Genomic DNA, 18231 nt, shown 5'->3' with positions numbered 1-18231 from the left:
AAAAGGTTAATATCAACAACAAAAATTTTTAACCCAATTTGATTTGTTATCAAGTTAAAAAAAAACAGTATATAAATGCGAAAAAATAAACTGTAATAACTTTAGCCCGGCGCATCCACCATTTTTGCACATTGGTAAAACCGCCAAAAAGTTGAGGCGTAATACGTAGTAGATATTCTTTGGTGCAAAACGTTTGTTTAATGTTGTGTAAAATGTGAAATATATAAACAATACGTTAATTTAAAAATATTCCGCGTTATTAAATTGAAAATTACAATACAGGGTGCGCCAGAACTCGTGCCCCAGAGAAAATTGCCATATAAGGTAAGATGCCAGGAACATAAAAAAATGTTAAAAAAATCGTTAAAAATTTCGAAGTTATGAGAGTTTAAAATTTGCACTTTGACTCTTTTTTTCTGTTAGAAAAATGATTTTCCAAGTTTTTTTGCTACAGTCTATTAGAAGAGGAAACAAAGAAGCTGTATCCTACATTGTAACACTGTTCAATTTTATTTGTGGCTTTTATTAGCAAAATTTTATACCTTTACAAAATAATTGTAAAAAAACATATACAAGATCATCAATATCATTAAATAGACATAAAAAAATGTCAAATGTCAAAAAATAAATGGCAAAATTTTTTGAAAGATAGAATTTTTTAAACATTTTTTTCATGTTCCTGGTATCTTATCTTACTTGAAATTTTTCACTGGGGCGCGAGTTCTGGCGCACCCTGTATAAACTAATGCTGCTTAATGCTGTTTAAACTATTCCATAAAATCTTCATGTTTTGTAAATTGATTGTGTTATCTTATTTTTTATTCCACGTATAACAGCGTAAATAGGCTGAAACACGTCAAATAAATTATTTACACGAACTGATTCTAAAAATTCGTTACATCAAATAATTCGCTTTTCCATTTCAAAAAAAAATTATTTAAATTGAAGATAACACGTTTTCCTTTCTTTCCCTATCTGAAAAACGAAAGTTAATGCAATCAGATAACGGCCTCGGTTTTTGTGCGGTGTATGGGGATATGAAAGATATAAGAAAACGGGTTTTACTGACAGCTGGTGTATTTTCACAGATACAAGCCAACACTTGGCACAATCACATTTTCTTTGAAAATTTACTACGTTTTCTTCTAGGTGCTCAAATGAGCAAATTATTAACGAAATTGTTAATAATTTCCAAGCAATCACTCACGCAGAAATCATCAGGGAAACATGCAAAATGTATGAATTAAAACGCATAACCGTTTTTTATACCAAGTACTAGACATAAATATCAACAAACTCGCAAAAACGGCATATCAAAGTAAACTTAAATCATTTATTTGATTAATATTGTAAATCTAAATATAAAATATAAAATTGAGAGTATTTTCAATAGCAAAATTATTTAATTAATTAATTTTTTGCACAGTAGAACAGATTAATTTTAAAATTACATACATGCTACATTTTTTGTAACTTCCATATCAAATTAAAGCAACTTAATAGTAAACTCTCTTTATTTAATAATAAGAGGTCAATTTAAAAGTTACACAATCGTTTTATACTCTCGCTGTTTAAGAATTAATTTAATTGTTTCCAGCCGCTTGATCTTTTAATAAGAAAATGAAAACCAAGTTTCAAATAATTAATAACACAGAAACACAAAATCGTTAAATTTTCTGAAAGCATTTTAAAGTTTTTATAGACATCGACGTAAACATGCTAGCAGAGGCAAAAGAACCACCCAGAAAGAACAAAAACTTTCAACCAAACTTGCTCTTCCATTTCTTTAAATTTTATCGACTTTAAATATGTATATGATGTATTTGACAGACCTCATAAAACTTTAATGTGTTTTATTAAAAATGTAACTTCACATTTACACAAAATACATGCAAAATCTTCGTGAACAAACATCCAATATTTTTAATAAATTGTCTTAACAGTTTTATAAATTAACAAAGTTTAAACAAAATAAACAAATGGAAAATAATGAAACCAAGTTTCCATTTTCGAATAGTTTTAAATAGTTCATGATGACCTTCAATTGTACAAAGTGTCCGTAAATGATTGAAGGATCAAGTTAGCTTTGATATAATGTTAACCTCTGAATGTGCCGCTTTATATGATACTGAATATTGATACAATATCAGATAATAAAAAAACAATCTGATTATCAACCGAGCACATAAAACTACTGAAACCTACATGTTTTACCGTTTCATAAAATTATACAATAATAATAATTTTAAAAGATGTGAAAAAGTGGCTCGTAAATGTTTAAACGCTTTATAATCAAAATCAAATATAAATTAACAACACAATAATTATTATTATTCACTTTATTTTGGTTTCCAATTAGAAACTCTATTAAAAATTAATAACTTTTAAAAAGTGAAGTTTAAGTTTATGCTGAAGTAGTAAAAATAAATTTCAAAGTATTTTTTGTAAGTCTAGACGCTCTTTCACAACTACGTACGTTTTATTGAGTGAACAGAACACTTTTAAAATTGGAACAAATGACGTTTTCTATACTTCTAATGATCCTAGCGACTCAGAAAAGTGCATAAAACGTTATTGAATCAAATTTAAAAAAATCGAATTTCTAAATACGGAATTACCACAATTTTAAAATTACAGTAATTCTAAAAATGTTCCATATTTTCTTAGTTGTTAATAAGGTAGTCTGTTATGTTTGATTTAAAATCAGTTTGCATGCAAAAACAAACAAAGTAAATAAATTAAAATATACCTGTAATAAAATTATTTTTGGTGAGCCAGTTTAACTTGACTCTCCCTACATCTTGGCATGAAATCGTAAATTGTAAATGTAATCACAAAATTTTTAAACAATTAGTTGAGGGTTGGTTATGAAATTTGCGTAGATGATATCTCCTTTTGGCGATACACATCACTTGCATTTAATGCAAATGTTACACGATTATAACATCGTGGAATAAATTTGCGACGCGTATTCGACAGCTAATTCAAGTTATTGACAACTTTCGGCTAATTTTATAGTTAAAAAGATGAAAGATTAATTACGTAATGTAATAAACAAACCTCGTCAGTTGTAAAGGCTGGCGCCGTTATTGCAGGCGTTAATTAAATGAAACATTATATAGCTGAAAGGAAGAACGGGCTTTAGAAATGTCCGGCGGCCAAGAGTTTCCAACTTGCAAATTACAATGTCCGTTTAAAAGCAAAGCCATCCGTTAACCACTAACTTGCTTAATTTATTCAGCTTGTCCTATTTTAATACGTCAGAATCATATCGAAATTAAGAAGTGGCACAAACGAAGCAATTTGCACTCTTATCCGTAATGAACATTTCATGTTAAGTTCTCTTTGTTTAAGGAAAGGATGTATTCTGTCACTCAGAACGCTGAATGACGAAGGTTTATCTAAAACACACTCAAGTGAAGTTACAAAAAGTTTTAGGCCGGGACCTGGAAATTTAATTTATTTTTTAGAGGGTTGGTAATTGAAAAGGAAAGATTTAAAGGGCGTAGTTTCGTTCACAGAATCTCAAGAAATCTGATTAATATTCAGGCAACCTCAGATAAATTTGTCGTTACTTTTTGAATTAACCGGTTTAAGTAATGAATTTTGATAACCGACCGCATCGAATCTTTGCAGAAAATTTAATAAAGTGAATCTCGAGTGATAAAGATTTGCATTTTCTTGCAAACCATATTCCTGCAAGAGCACAATGATGATGTATGCAACATTTACGTCAGAAAGTCTGAACATGTGATGAAATATTTTCACCAAATCCAGCATATGTGTGATGGAATGGCAGAACACGGAATTTTTGTTGAGCTTATTTTATTATTGACGCTCTCGATTGATTGCCTGCACATTCCGCATCTTACATTATCCTTAATCTTTGCTCTAGCATTGAACACGCCACAGTTCATAGTTCATTTGTTTAACGAACAAAATTAATCGCCAACTTCTAATCACGGTTTATTGTCACAATTTCTGTCTTTTAATTCCTCCGTAAAGTTTTCAAACTTCTATTGTATTTATTACTGTATATTTAGTCCGGAAAGTTGCATAAAGTCCAAATTACAAACTTGCAGTATCTTACTTTATTTTCTTAATTATGTTTTCCTAGTCTTTCCTTGTGCTTCTTAATTGTTTTATTACTAAAAACTATATACGCGTCAGATAGAATACAATTAATTAAGCAGCGCCTCACTAAAAAATAACACAAAATATTTTGTCGCAAATTATAATCTTTTCAGTGCGTTAAAAAACTACTAAAATCGCAAGTAATAAAATATCATGCATGAGGTCGTGTTTATGGCTTATCGTTCTTTGTTCCACTATGTGTAAGGTTACACAAGATACAATTTCAGCGCGCCGTCATATAAAATATACTTGAAAACATATCTAAACTATGTTGTACCATTAAAAATGAATGATAAATCTTAACCGAGAGAATAATAAAAGTCATGTTTAAAAATTATACAAAACTAGCAACAATTTTTTAAAAAAATACACCTAAAAACGCTATATCGTACCTTGTTTTTATATAAAAAGCAATGTTACATGTATGTCCGTGACACAGAATTTTACAAAAACAAACTAAATAAAAATTTTATATTTTTTTCTAAAGTAAGGTTAAAAATATGTTATGTTATGTTATTTTAGTGTTTATTTTATAGATATAAAATAATGAATAATTACTATTGTCAATATGCCCAAACAATATGCCATAATAATCAGTATAAAATATACCTACACTCTGTATAACTCACCTTTGTTACCTCTTATGTTTTAATACAGCTAATAATTAAATGCAGTTCAAACAAAAAACTTAATATTTCATAATTCAACACCGCCATTTCCATCACAAAAACGCTAAAACTGCATTTTTGTGAGAAATAAAACCAATTTTCTAAAAAGTGTACTTTTAAAGTTATCATTGTTTGTAGTTTATATAAGTTTAAATAAAAAGTGCATATTTCCCGACTTTTCTGCATTTATATTTTATTTGATCATAGAGGAACGACTGCGAAAACTGTATCCATGTAGAATATTTCGCCATAAAGATATAGCAACTCGCAGTAAAACATGTCTCCAGGCACTAACGGGGTTTATGTCGTAGTATAATATTAATTAACTACAAACAAGAGAGACTCAACAACGATTACAACTTTATACAAAAGTGGCTTTTATAAGCAATTTTTTTATTAAATTCCCATTCCTATTATATATCATATACTTTTATACTCTTTGTCAACGAATTATACGCTACGAGTTCTGTTTTTGATTTGAGTTGACTACTTCAATTAACAGAGCTTTCGAATGTTGCCTTCAAACAAAAGCGCGGTTTCTAAGGGACAACCGAGTCGAATCAAAACGTTTCAATTTGAAAAATCTTTTATTTTAAATGAATTAATTATTCAGTTAAAGGTTTTCCGCTCCAAAGTAGAGATAAAAATCTCAAAATATAGTCCAAAAAGACCAATGTGAACTATTGTAAAGTAAAAAAAGGAAAAGAAGAAGGCGCGATCCGTGGCGGTTCCGAACAATTGCCGTTTGACGCCCGGAAAACAAAAACCAAAACTCCGGTGAGGGAAAAAACACACCGGAGCCAAAGAAAGATTATATCTTTCGGTTGGAGAAAAGTTTTAGATTTAATGTGGCGTATCTAAAACAGCGAAACTGCGATAACTAAGTAAACCGTCATAATACTCGAAACTTGGACCATTTTAGAAAAGACGCCATCTTGTTTATATCGTAGTGCATTTATAGAAGATGTAATAAAGAAACCAAAACCAGACACTTAATTTATCCGCTTTCAAAACATTTAACTAACTCGAGGACAATAACATTCCCTCAACAGAGGAAAAGTTCCATTTTTTATGTTGTATCGCTTTTGGAATTAATGCGTTCCGTCCTTTACAAGGGTCATTGAAAGATTCAAAGACGCAGCTGACAAAGTAACAATAGTAAGATTATCTTCTCCACGGGTTGCGAGGTTTGTTATCAAAGTAGCGCTCGTAATATTGTTTAGCAAAGTCATCTGTTCCATTTTCACTTTCTTCTATTGTTACTTTTGAAAAATTAATTCCTTTTTATGGTCTTAATTAAAAACAAGCTTCTTGCACTAATTTTTACCCATTGTTTTAAATAATAAAGCGCCGCTGATCTCCACCAAACTTTTATTATATTTGCACTTATTAAGATTAATGATTTTAGTTAAGCAATTAGAGTTTTTTACACCTTTTCTCAATACAAAAAGTGGTTACCCAAGTGCCTAAAAACCACACTCAAAGCCGGAATTTCGTGAGAAAAATTCATCTTTGAATTGTTTACATCAGCAGATCATTTACACTATAAAAAGTAGCAATTTGTCGAGATTGGGAAAAGCTGCAGCCGTGGCATCAAGCCATCACATCCAATTAGGAAACCATATAACAAGCCAACGTAAAGTTCTTTTGATTGTATGGTTTGATGGAACAGAGCCGAACATATTGCTGTGGGATTGGTTTATGTCAGCAACGATTGTGCAAATCCGAGATTCGAAATCGTAAAAACAGGTAAATGTTGCGAACACAAATAACAATAACGGTTTGCACCTGTGTTGGCGACAGCAGTTAATAACAGCGAATTTTATCATAAACACACGCTTACAAAAACTAAAAACATGCAAAACATATGAGAATAAAGTTTTCGGTCTCCCTAATATACAGGATGCGCCAGAACTCGCGCCCCAGAGAAAAATGCCCCATGTAAGGTAAGATACTTGAAACATGTAAAAATTAAAAAAAAATTCTATCTATAAAAATTACGAAGTTATGCCCTGTGTTACTTGAAGCGCATTTGTTAACGTGAGATAAATAGCGTGACCGACCTTACACAAATACCTAGCGACAGATCAACAAAGCTGTTTACAAATGTTGAAAAGAGATAGCCATGAGTTTTTCGAATTATTAATTGATCCACACGCATGTAATAAAAAACGGACTATAATAGTAATGCTATTTTGAATAACAAAATAATTCCCTAAGCTATCAAATATTTCTAAATATATAGGTGCGCCAGAACTCGCGCCCCAGAGAAAAATTTCAAGTAAGATAAGATACTAGGAACATGGAAAAAATGTTTAAAAAATTTTATCTGTCAAAAAATTTTGACATTTATTTTTTGACATTTGACATTTTTTTATGTCTATTTAATGATACTGACGATCTTGTACATGTTTTTTTACAATCATTTAGTAAAGGGATAAAAATTTTCCCAATAAAAGCCACAAATAACATTAAACAGAGTTACAATTCAGGATACAGCTTTCTTGTTTCCTCTTCTAATAGTCTGTAGCAAAAAAAAAATGGAAAATTATTTTTGCAACAGAAATAAATAAGAGTCAAAGTCCAAAATTTAAACTCTCATAACTTCGAAAATTTTATAGATAAATTTTTTTTTTAATTTTTTCCATGTTCCTGGTAACTTACCTTATATGGCATTTTTCTATGGGACACGAGTTGTGGCGCATCCTGTATAAAAAATAAACATGTAATCCATAATTATTCATGGGCATAAAAATGTATTTTTTTCCTGTGTATTTTTTATTCTCTTCGAGAATACGCAAGTTCTCTAACAGCGTTTTTATATTAACGTTTTGCAAGGTGTTACTTTTACGTTTGGCTAATTAAAAAAACAGTAATAATATAAAACATTTATTGCCAAAAAATACAAAATTTATACAAAAATACTGAAATTACCACCTCCAGCTATTAAGACGTGACTTCCTGAGTGCCTCTAGAGCCTTATCAGCCCGCAATTTAGCTTCAGTTTGTACTTTCAGACTTTGTGTCTTGACACTACTATTCAAAATAGAATCATGTTGAAGTGCCCCTGATACCCCCTTCTTGCTAAACAACTTTTCCAAAACGTAATCATCTTGACTTTCAATCGTTTTACCAGCTTCATGTTTCTTTCGCAACTTTTTAATTTCGGTTTTAACCAAACCGTCGACCTTTTCCCCATCTATTGACCCAGTGTTGTCTATCACGGTCTTAAATATATCTTTGTCCTTTGACGTTTTCTTCTTGCTCCCACTTTTCCTCTTTTCATCTTTCTTCACTTTCTCACATTTCAATTCATGATACAATTTCGCATTTTTTTCAGAGTATTCCAACGCTTTGGAAAAACTAACATGAGTGTCACAATCATCAACCTTATTGGAGCGAGACTCAGGTCGCTCTTTCGCCTTTTCCCTGTTCAAATACATCAACTCCAACGGAGTCAACTGTTTCAATTCCTTCTTCATTTTTAATTTTTCCTGCCTTTCTTCTTCCAACTGGATTTGATAAGAACTTTTCTGCACCTGTTCTTGTGGTTTTGATATACTTTTCGCTATTTCTTGAGCCAAATTTTTCATAGCTTGAATCTTATCCTCAGAAAACTGAAAAGTCTCTTTTGGCTTTTTCTTTTGTTTTTCTGTTAGTTGCTCCTGAAGTTTTACTCTAGCATCCCGAAATATATTAGTAGTCTCTGGGTTTGAATCTTCTCGTTTTTCTGGCAGTGAAAACAAGTCGTGAAGATTTGATGATTTAAAAAATTTGCGTGTTTTGGGGTCCAAAAGGACCTTATTACTGAGAAGTTGCTTCCAGACTTGCCGCTGATACATCTGGACAAAAATTCAATAAAGGAGCAAATCAACAACTATTCTTACCTTTTCTTCAATTGTTCCAGCCGAAAGCAACCTATAAATTGTAACTTGCTTCTCCTGACCAATTCTCCAGGCACGCTCCCTGGCTTGAGTATCTGTAGCAGGATTCCAGTCAGGATCATAAATAATTACTCTATCAGCGCCAGTTAAATTAACTCCTAAACCTCCAACTTTAGTAGTTAATAAAAATACGTCGTAGCTAGAATCCTAATTAAATTAATTATTAATAAAATTGTAAATGAATATTCCAAGTTACTTCATTAAATTTATTTATCAAAGGTTGTCTGGAACTAACAGATGTGCTGCCATCCATTTTTAAATATGTGTACCCTTGCTGTTTTAGAAACTCTTCAAAAATCGTAATCATTGCCCTACTTTGAGTAAACAATAAAACTCGGTGTTTTTGTTTCTTCCAAATTTTTAATAAAGCTGACACTACGATCATTTTCCCGGACTTTTTATAATGCCCAAATTTTTGATCGTGAACATCGATTTGATCCTGCAAATGTCATATTTTTTCATAAAAATTAAAAAGCGATTTCTTAAGTTATTACATCGTCCGCCTCACCAGCTGCATGTAAATAAATATCAGGATGATTACAAATTTTTCGCAAAGCTGTTATTGAAATTAAAACATTTGCTCGTGTTTGGTTTTCTGCAAACCAATTTTTTGAACTTCCCATAATTGATGAAACGTGATCGCTCTATTAAATGAAAAACATAATAAAGAAATACAATAAAATTGAATAACAAACCATTAAAAAACCCTTGTATAACTCTCGTTGTTCCTCTGTAAGAGAGCAAAACAAAACTTGCTCGCTTTTATTAGGCAAACTAATATGCTCCTGAACTTCATGTTTCGACCTCCTTAATAAGTAAGGAGTGATCAAATTTTTTAAAGTTGTCGCAACAGACAAAGCTGTAGCTTCCTTGAATTTTGTAAATCAAAATTTGTACGTTTTCAAAATTTAAAACATACTTGCATTGGAGTCGCATTGGCAAACCCTCCTTGAACTATGGGATTATTAAAATGCTCCATAAAAGTGTTCAAATTCCCCAACATTCCGGGATTTGTAAAATCAAACAAACTCCACAGTTCTTGTAAATTATTTTGCATGGGACTTCCAGTTAACATGAGTCTATGTGGTGTCCTAATTTTTTTTACCGCAACGCTGACTTTAGCATTAGGGTTTCTAATTTTATGGCCTTCATCCAAAATTACGTAATGCCATTCAAACTGTGTGAGATTTTCTTTGTACTTTAATATACCACCATAACTTGTGACTAAAATTCCCTTATCATTGTGTATTTCTTTAATCAAATTTGATTTTTTTCCTTCATAGTTGCCACTTTGGTGCAAAATCGCTACGCGAAATTCTGGGGCCCAATCGTGGAAGTGTTTCACCCACTGGTAAATTACAGTGACGGGGCAGACAATCAGTGTGGGGCCTAGACCTTTGAAACTTTTTAACAATTATTTAAACTTTAAATTAAGGAATCAAATACCGGTCATAAGAAATAATTTTGCTGTATTCGAGACCTGCCAAAAAAGCAATCACTTGGACTGTTTTGCCCAGACCCATCTCGTCTCCTAGAAGACCACCAGTGGACTGCCTGTGAAGGTTCCATAACCATCTTACACCTTCCTGTTGGTATGGGTATAAATTACACCAAATTCTTAAAGGTATTTTTAAACCTCCTTTAATAGTGTAAAAATCAGGGGTATCTGAATCTTCCTCGGCATAAATATTTACAGATTCTAGGTCCTTGTAGTATTCTTTTAATCTACTTTTGTAAGATTTTACACAACCGTCGTCTTTAATTTTTTGAACATTATTACTTGTAACATTTTTTTGTTTTCTTAATTGGCTATAATCTCTTTCAACATCGCTGTCTATAAAATAGTATTTAAGAACCGATACAACAAACCTTTGCAATTACCTTCATCTTCTGAAGGAACATATTCACTCCCGGAATCATTTCCCTTTTCTTTTTTCTCGGTACAGTCTATTTGAACTTTTTTCTTCACAGGGCCTTTTTCACTACTACTGGTTTTTCTCTTTTTTAAACTCCTCTTTTGCTTTTCAGTAATTTTATCAGCTATTATTTTAGATTTGTTATCTTTTACTTGTAACGTCTTTTTGTATTCTTGTATTTTCCTCAATTCTTCTTGTCGTTTTATATAACTGGTAATATCCAAAGACGAAAAATTCTCTTTTTTCTTATCCTCAACAATTTCACCTTCTTCCACATCCTTTGTTGCATTTTGTTGCGTAAAAATATTAATTTCTTCTAATGCCTGTTCTTCCAAAGTTTGTTGATTTTCGCCCCAAACGTTAATTCCTTGTGCCAATGTAAGTTCAGTTAACTCTTGCTCCTTCAAAAGAATTATAAAATATGTGAGAATTTAAATAAATCGGAATTTTTGTGGTTTTTACCTGGGTATCTGCATTATTTCTTGAGCAACATGGCATTTCGTAATCTCCTTCCATGTTTACCCACCCACATACAAAAAGACAAATATTTAATTGAAATGACACTTATTCAAATTCTTTTTGTACGATTTATCTATGTTGTTCTTGTTTATTTTCTTTTCAAAAATTGTGAAACTCTAACCTCTCCGTGTTCTTTCAGATGTCACATTTGTCCTAGTGACAAACAAAAAATTACTAAAAAAACTTAAATCACTGATTAAAAGTTATGATAATAATTAATGAGTTTAGCACTTCTTATTTAGTCATATAGATCATAATTAAACATGTTTCAAATCAAATGTCTTGGATTTTAATATCAAATAAGCACAAAAATACAAATTGAAAACATTTAACATAAAAAATAATACAATAATTATATTATATTGAAAATCTTAAATTAGTTCTTAAATTTATGTTTTTGCAGATAAAGCCATTAAACACTTAGGCCTTCTTCTTCTTGGATCCCCTTGCTGTGGAAGGAGCCTTCCTCTTTGGCGCAGTCTCTTCTCCTAAAGCAAACAGCTTTTTGAAACTTTCTCCTATATCACCCAACCTCTTATCAATAGCAGCGCTATCTAAAGAAACGTCTTCAACCTCTCCTTGAGGTTCATCAAGTAACTTGGACCTTAAATAAGCTTTCTTCTTAGTAAGGGAAGGATTGGTAAACATTTTAGGATCATAATCAAATGTTAATTCATTTATAAGTTCATTAGTTGTACTACGCATTTTCCCTGAGTAACTCTCACTTTGTTCCTCAGTAGCAAGATCACTTGGAGTGCGTTGATGTTCATCATTAAAAGGAATTGTTTTGACCAAAAATACTCTATTATTATTCATAAATTTCGGAATAAATTCCACAAAACATATTTTATCAAGCTTTTTAAGTTTTCTGAAACAAATAAGAACTTTGTTCTTATCAACACAATACTGCCAAAAACTAGCAAAATAATCTAACTCTTCTTTAGGATCAATCTCAATGATTGCAGGATGTGTCAACACAATGCCAACATCTGTGACTCTGTCAGAAACCTGAATGAGGGTATATCCAACTGGTAGATCTGTATTTTTTATTTTAAATCGTTCTTCAACACTAAATTCAATTGTTCCGTCCGCATGTCTAAGATTGTAAGTTTCAATAACGTCATTTACCACTTTTGAAACTTTTTTCAAAAGTTTACCACTTTCTGAAATACATGCGTTGTTGTATAGTTTTTCTTCTTGGACAAATGACTTTTGTTTGATTTTAAGAAACCTTGTCTGGTCATTCAAGAAAGGGAAAAACAGCAACCTTCTCTGATAAAATCTCCTTACAATCAAAGAAGAAAGTTTCTCTAATAAACCATCTTCATCTTCAACAACTGTTTCAACAGGAGGGCTTTTTATGATTGAAAACAGTTCATTGTAAAAGATTTTATAATCAAAGTTGTGACTCATAGTCACCAATTCAAAAGTAATATCATTACACCCAAAATTTTTTGCTTCATTGAGAGCAGCAAACCTCTGGTTTTTATCATCTTTAACTGGATTATCATCACTGGTTACATAAATAATGGTTCTTTTGTAAAAAGCAGAATTAACTTCCTTGAACTTCTTCTTACAAAAGAGAAAAAATGAACTCAAATTTAAACCGCCTTTCCGCTGATACAGATCCAATAATTTATCCTCAGATAATTCATTCTTTTCTTTAAGCAATTTAATTGATTCTAAGATGTTATCTTTGAAATTGATCAACGACGCTGAAGCATCTTCACGGGCTAATACTATACCAAATGGACTCCAGCTTCGCTTATTTTGGACAAATATTAGTGAATTTGCCAGGTTGTAGCAGGCAGAAATGCAGTCTTTAAAAGGAATATTTCCATCACTTTCATTTTTAACGAACATCGAAGGGTCAGTATCGATTGCGATAAGTACAAAAGATGGTTTGTATAACGTGTTAGAACCTGCAGATGCATCTACTGCGTCTTCGTTATCTGACATCTGAAATACAGAATAGGTTCAACAACAACTTCACTAAACGACTTGTTATTTACTGGTAAGCTGCATATTCTCACCTTGATTAATTATCTCCAAATTTCTTTAAAGAAGCTTAAATACCGATAGCAAATTTACACAAAATTGCGCCAAATTTGACGTTTTGATGACATTTTTAAGTGCTGTGTATTTCCAGAAACCGCGAATAACCAGAAAATATAAACCTAAAGCTAAAACCAGTAATTAAATTTACGGTTGTTTTTATCAATATTGCATTTGTTTATTGTGCTAAAGTTTATTTAATAATTATTTTCAGCTTTTAAATTATTAATATTTTTTGTTATTTGGTATTACAAGATTTGTGAATTATAGGTTTTGGTAAATTACACAAAATAACCTAACATTTGTGCATCAAACATAACCTCAAAAATACATGGGTAAAGTATAATTTTTGCAATGCCTGTAGATCACAAAAGAATCAATGGTCCGGAAATATCAATTCCATACCAATTATTTGACAAATTAAATACAAAATCTTTGAAAACCCAATTCAGTGAAATTGTGCAGCGCAATGGAACACGAGCGGATGGAAGATCATCATCAGAGCATAGAAAAATATGTAATTTGTGTTTAGATTTTAAGATGTATGCAGCAGCTAATATTTAATATTTCAGTTATGAAAACTGGGGTCGTCAGCCAAGCTAAGGGTTCAGCATATATTGAATTAGACCAAACAAAAGTAATAGTATCTGTATTTGACCCCCGAGAAATCCCTAATAAAACTGACTACAGTTCCAAAGGCGAAATCTATTGCGAATTTAAATTTGCGCCATTCAGTTGCCACAAACGTAGATTACATCAACAAGACTCCGAAGAACAACAATACAGTGCTATTATGAAACAAGCATTAGAATCTGCAGTATTCAGACACGAATTTCCTAATTTTCAAGTAGATATTTACGCCATAGTGTTACACAATGATGGATCTGCCTTAAGTGCAGCTATAACAGCAGCTGGAGTGGCTTTAGCACATGCAGGAATTCCAATGTATGATTTAATAACATCAGTGACTTTAGCTGTGCAAGGAAACAATCTTTTGGTAGACCCTACTTTAGAAGAGGAACGTTTATGTCAAGTCCCTTTGTTTAAAGAGGAACAAAGTGATCACGGGATTGTTGTATTGTCAGTTTTAGCAACTCATGAGCAAATTTCTCAGTTTTACCAAAGTGGATATTTGTCTTATGGTTGCTTAAGTTCAGGGATTGAGATTCTTACTAATGCTACTAAAGACATTGTTACGTTAGTTCAAAAATGTCTTGTGAAACATGTTATTAAATGTGTAAGAAATGTTGAAGATTAAATAAGGGAATAAACAATTTTTTGTAAAGTTTGCCCACGTAAAATTTTAAGATAATAAAAACAAACTGATTTGTTTTTTTAATTAAAATGATTATTAATTGCAAAAAAGTTGTATAGTTGATTCTGTTTTAAATACCTAGTGAGCTTAAAGAACAGTAATCAGTCGGATGCTTTTTTTTCTAAAAAAATTGAATCAACCTCTTAGAGAGGCAACTTTTGTACCTTAAAAAGTAAATCATTTGCTATAATTATTCGAATATAGTCAGAATATGTAAAAAGATATTAATCTTGCGTTTGGTTACAGCATAAGTAATTAGGTACAATGAGTTTGTTTGGAATGGTACCATATGTGCATAGTAGTAGAATTTCACATTAGATTTGCTCAACCAACGTGTACTGACAGAGTTCAGAACAATTTCATTATCGTGAAGTAGATAACGCCTAACAACCAATGTCCGTGCAAACCTTTATTATTAAAATATAAAATGTTATAGGGTCGAGTTAAATAAATAGATTTTTTTGAGTTTTTTTAAGTTGTATCGTGAAAATGGTCGAAGAACATTTTGTCGCAAAAACGCTTGGAATATGGTGTTATAGACGTAATTTTACGTAGTCTTTGAGAAATTGAGTAATAAAGACAAGAATAGGACTATAAACATAGTCACTGTAGATACAGGGTGTTCGTGGATTGCGAGCAAATATTTAACCACTTGATTTACAATTTGATTTCAAATTGGTGTACACAATTCACACGAAAGCGCGTTAATGACTGGCTAAACTGACGCGTGTAAATATTTTATAATTTTTTTTGTGCACAAAGTTATCCTTTTTTTTTGTGCATTAAAACTTTTACGGTCAACATTCAATGGAAATCATTTTTATTGATATTTCTACTTCTACCTAACAAGGACAGACACACCGAACGGCTCGTGAAAATTATATAACGGAAAATGAGAAAAAAATTGGATACGTAATTTGTTTGGTCTTTAAATTACCTTCTCGTAACGAATTGTTAGTGGTTAAAATATTTGCTCGTAATCCGCAAATACGCTCTATTATCGTACATTCGTAAGTACAAAAGCTGGTAACAAAGGAAATGAAACAGATAGGAACCATATTCGTAGTTAATGATTTCACATTTGCTCGCACTTTAAATTTATGATCAATGCGTAACCGATTGCTTTTCCAATAATTTTCATATTTTGGCATATCATCATGTGAAAAATCTAAAAACGATTTAAAATAACATTTCTGCTTTTGTGCAGTCGCAATTTGTCTAGAATCCAAAAAGGGAAATCCTGCGAGAGACTTTGTTGTCGCAAAGACATTCATTAAACAGATGTAGAGAAATTGGCGCATTCAAAGATAGATCGCGGATAGGTCGACCTAAGACAATCACCATTGAAGATGAACGGTTGAACATTTTATTGCCCACATAGCCGAACAGCAGCACTTCAAGCAGAGAATTATGTTTAAAAGATTCAACAGTTTAGAACAAATAGAATAAGAATCAGTTCACACTCTTGTGTCGCTAGAGGAAAACACGCTGAAAACAATAAAAGCAAAATCATGTTTTGTTCTATTTACACAAACAAAAATTCATAATGACAAATATCAAATATTTGAATTTTCGTCTCATCCTTTTTTCAAGTTCAAGCACACTTTTTGTGGTTCCACAGCTTCCAGAAAATCGATAAAGCTTCTGCAATAAAGAGTGAAAAATCAATGTCCTCAGCTATTCATATTTAATTTACTTCCGAATCGAGAATATCTTAAAATAAAGGTCGGCTGACGTCAATTTTCCTGAGTCACACCAGACCTAGAAATCGACCAATTTATAATAATTTCCGTAGAAATGTTTGCAGTTTCTGTTATTTCTCACCTTTATCTTGTTTTATTTGAAGCAATAAATTATTGGCTTGTCTGTTATTCCGTTGTTCCTACCAACTATTACTCAATCAAACTTGGACTTTATTTTAGGCAAGTTTCGAGAAAATCCAGTATATAGATGTTAACTTGAGTCCCTGAAGGGCCCGAGTAACGTGTTTTACGTGACGTGATAAGAGAACTCTAGTTTCACCCGGCTTCAACAATAAGTGTTTCCGGGGAGCGTCTGCCTTTCCAGCAAATTATAAGCCTCGAAAACTTTATTAAAAATTCTAAAAAATGCGACATTCGTAAAAACAGCAGGCATTTTTTAATGAGATTATGTTATGGTAAGTATTTAAATCTCTTTTCTCCCTCTTTTTTAAGCTTATTAATTATGTAGGACGTTCCTAAAATACCTACAAAATTTTTATATTTTTGCTGGGTGTTTAAAATTCATGATCTTATTTTTTCTAAAATTAACTTCAAGTTGTTGATGACTACCAAGTATAAACCTCGACACATTTTTCTTTGAGAATAAAAGTTCTTCCCTTGAGAGTAAAAAAGAAGACGAGGCAATTAGGAATGACTCTAGAGACAAATAACGTGGAGTAGCAAGTTTATGCAGAAAAAATCTATCGTGGCAACGAAAATGCTAGACGTTTCGGAAAAAAAATCGGATCTAATCGATGTGAAGAGCTTCGAAGTCTATAAATAATAAAAAAGACAATCATTATAATTACGTCCAGAATTTCGATGCCCAACATAAATAAATCAGCCAGAAAAACGCACAATAAATAAGAAAATAAGTACCTATTTTACTGATAAATTGTTGTCTTTATGTTATTGACAGTACTTTTATGGATGTTTTCGGGCAAACAAGTTTAGCCCTGTTGTGTTTCACGGTTCCTGAACAAGATGACAGTTCTGATGTGAAACTATAATAGGCGATGAAATTGATGAATATGTTCCGTCACAACCAGATAGATATCCTTTTACAGAATAGAAATCTCTTCGTTCTCTTAGTAGTTAACACAATTTTATCACAAATGGTTTTTTTGAATGAAAGGCCTGAAAATACATATACCATTTGTTTACTCAATCTTTTCTTTCTTAACGCTTCCGCCGCGGGCCTCGATTCGATCAAAGAGTGAAAACGTATAGAATTTCAACCTACGCTGCAATATGGAAATAAATACAAGAGGTTGGAGAAATAAAATTGAACGAGATATCAATGTATATTGTCGAGATTTTGCACAAAGTTTACAAAATGTATAGAAATTCGAATTCGAGGCAAATTACAATAAAGCCGAAGGAACCGTAACCAAACACACGGGAACATAAAATAGAAATTTATGAAACATGGTTCGGAAAATTTAAAATTTTATATTGGCATGAAATAATAAATTATTGGTAAATACATATTAATAATAAATTATATTGGTAAAAAGCTTTAGAAATAGTATAATAGGACTAAGCCGCAAAAATGCCGCGGTACCGTAAAGCAATAACCACCAAGGTTTGTATACTATTTCATTCACAATGATTCTCCTTAAAGAACAAAAAGCCAATAAAGAATTTAGCAAATTTTGAAAAACATTGACATTTGGTTTCGGTTGGAAAGTAGTTACTTTATTATCACTTTTCGGAATGCCAAGTGGTCATTTCCTAAACTGATCTGTCATATTACATGTCAACTGATAAAGAAGTGACCACTTCTGATATAAATTTTGCCTCTCCAGTTATGTAATTTTATTTTATTTGATGTAATTATGTAAAATTATGATTAAAGGAAAAAGTTTTGTAAATAAATACTAATAAAAAGTTCTCTTTAACAATAGCGTACTTTTTTAAATCAAATAAATTTATTAA

At 31.5% G+C, this 18231-nt stretch overlaps 3 protein-coding genes across 3 annotated transcripts; 1 reads left to right on the top strand and 2 right to left on the bottom strand.

Annotated features, from left to right (window-relative positions):
* Positions 1–7678: 7678 nt before the first annotated feature.
* On the bottom strand, positions 7679–11328 carry LOC123010682 (DNA excision repair protein ERCC-6-like). Its single transcript, XM_044407754.1, has 9 exons — positions 11125–11328; positions 10628–11063; positions 10193–10580; positions 9666–10149; positions 9442–9615; positions 9241–9390; positions 8943–9185; positions 8690–8893; positions 7679–8644 (listed from the first exon to the last, which is right to left on the bottom strand). The coding sequence occupies exons 1-9, from the start codon at positions 11176–11178 to the stop codon at positions 7733–7735; spliced, it is 3045 nt and encodes a 1014-aa protein (XP_044263689.1). The 5' UTR covers positions 11179–11328; the 3' UTR covers positions 7679–7732.
* A 119-nt stretch (positions 11329–11447) lies between these two features.
* Positions 11448–13311, bottom strand: LOC123010674. The gene is made up of 2 exons (XM_044407744.1): positions 13215–13311; positions 11448–13140 (listed from the first exon to the last, which is right to left on the bottom strand). Exon 2 carries the CDS (start codon positions 13138–13140, stop codon positions 11602–11604), a length of 1539 nt encoding a protein of 512 aa, XP_044263679.1. The 5' UTR covers positions 13215–13311; the 3' UTR covers positions 11448–11601.
* A 77-nt stretch (positions 13312–13388) lies between these two features.
* On the top strand, positions 13389–14589 carry LOC123010675 (exosome complex component MTR3-like). The gene is made up of 2 exons (XM_044407745.1): positions 13389–13753; positions 13809–14589. The coding sequence occupies exons 1-2, from the start codon at positions 13591–13593 to the stop codon at positions 14492–14494; spliced, it is 849 nt and encodes a 282-aa protein (XP_044263680.1). The 5' UTR covers positions 13389–13590; the 3' UTR covers positions 14495–14589.
* The last annotated feature ends 3642 nt before the right edge of the window (positions 14590–18231 follow it).

Source organism: Tribolium madens, unplaced genomic scaffold, assembly GCF_015345945.1.
Source record: "Tribolium madens isolate multiple individuals breed KSU strain unplaced genomic scaffold, Tmad_KSU_1.1 Scaffold_91;HRSCAF=231;Tcas5.2_LG7, whole genome shotgun sequence".
Taxonomy (NCBI): Eukaryota; Metazoa; Arthropoda; class Insecta; order Coleoptera; family Tenebrionidae; genus Tribolium; species Tribolium madens.
The sequence above is the reverse complement of the archived record's forward strand: the minus strand, read 5'-3'. Positions and strand labels throughout refer to the sequence as shown.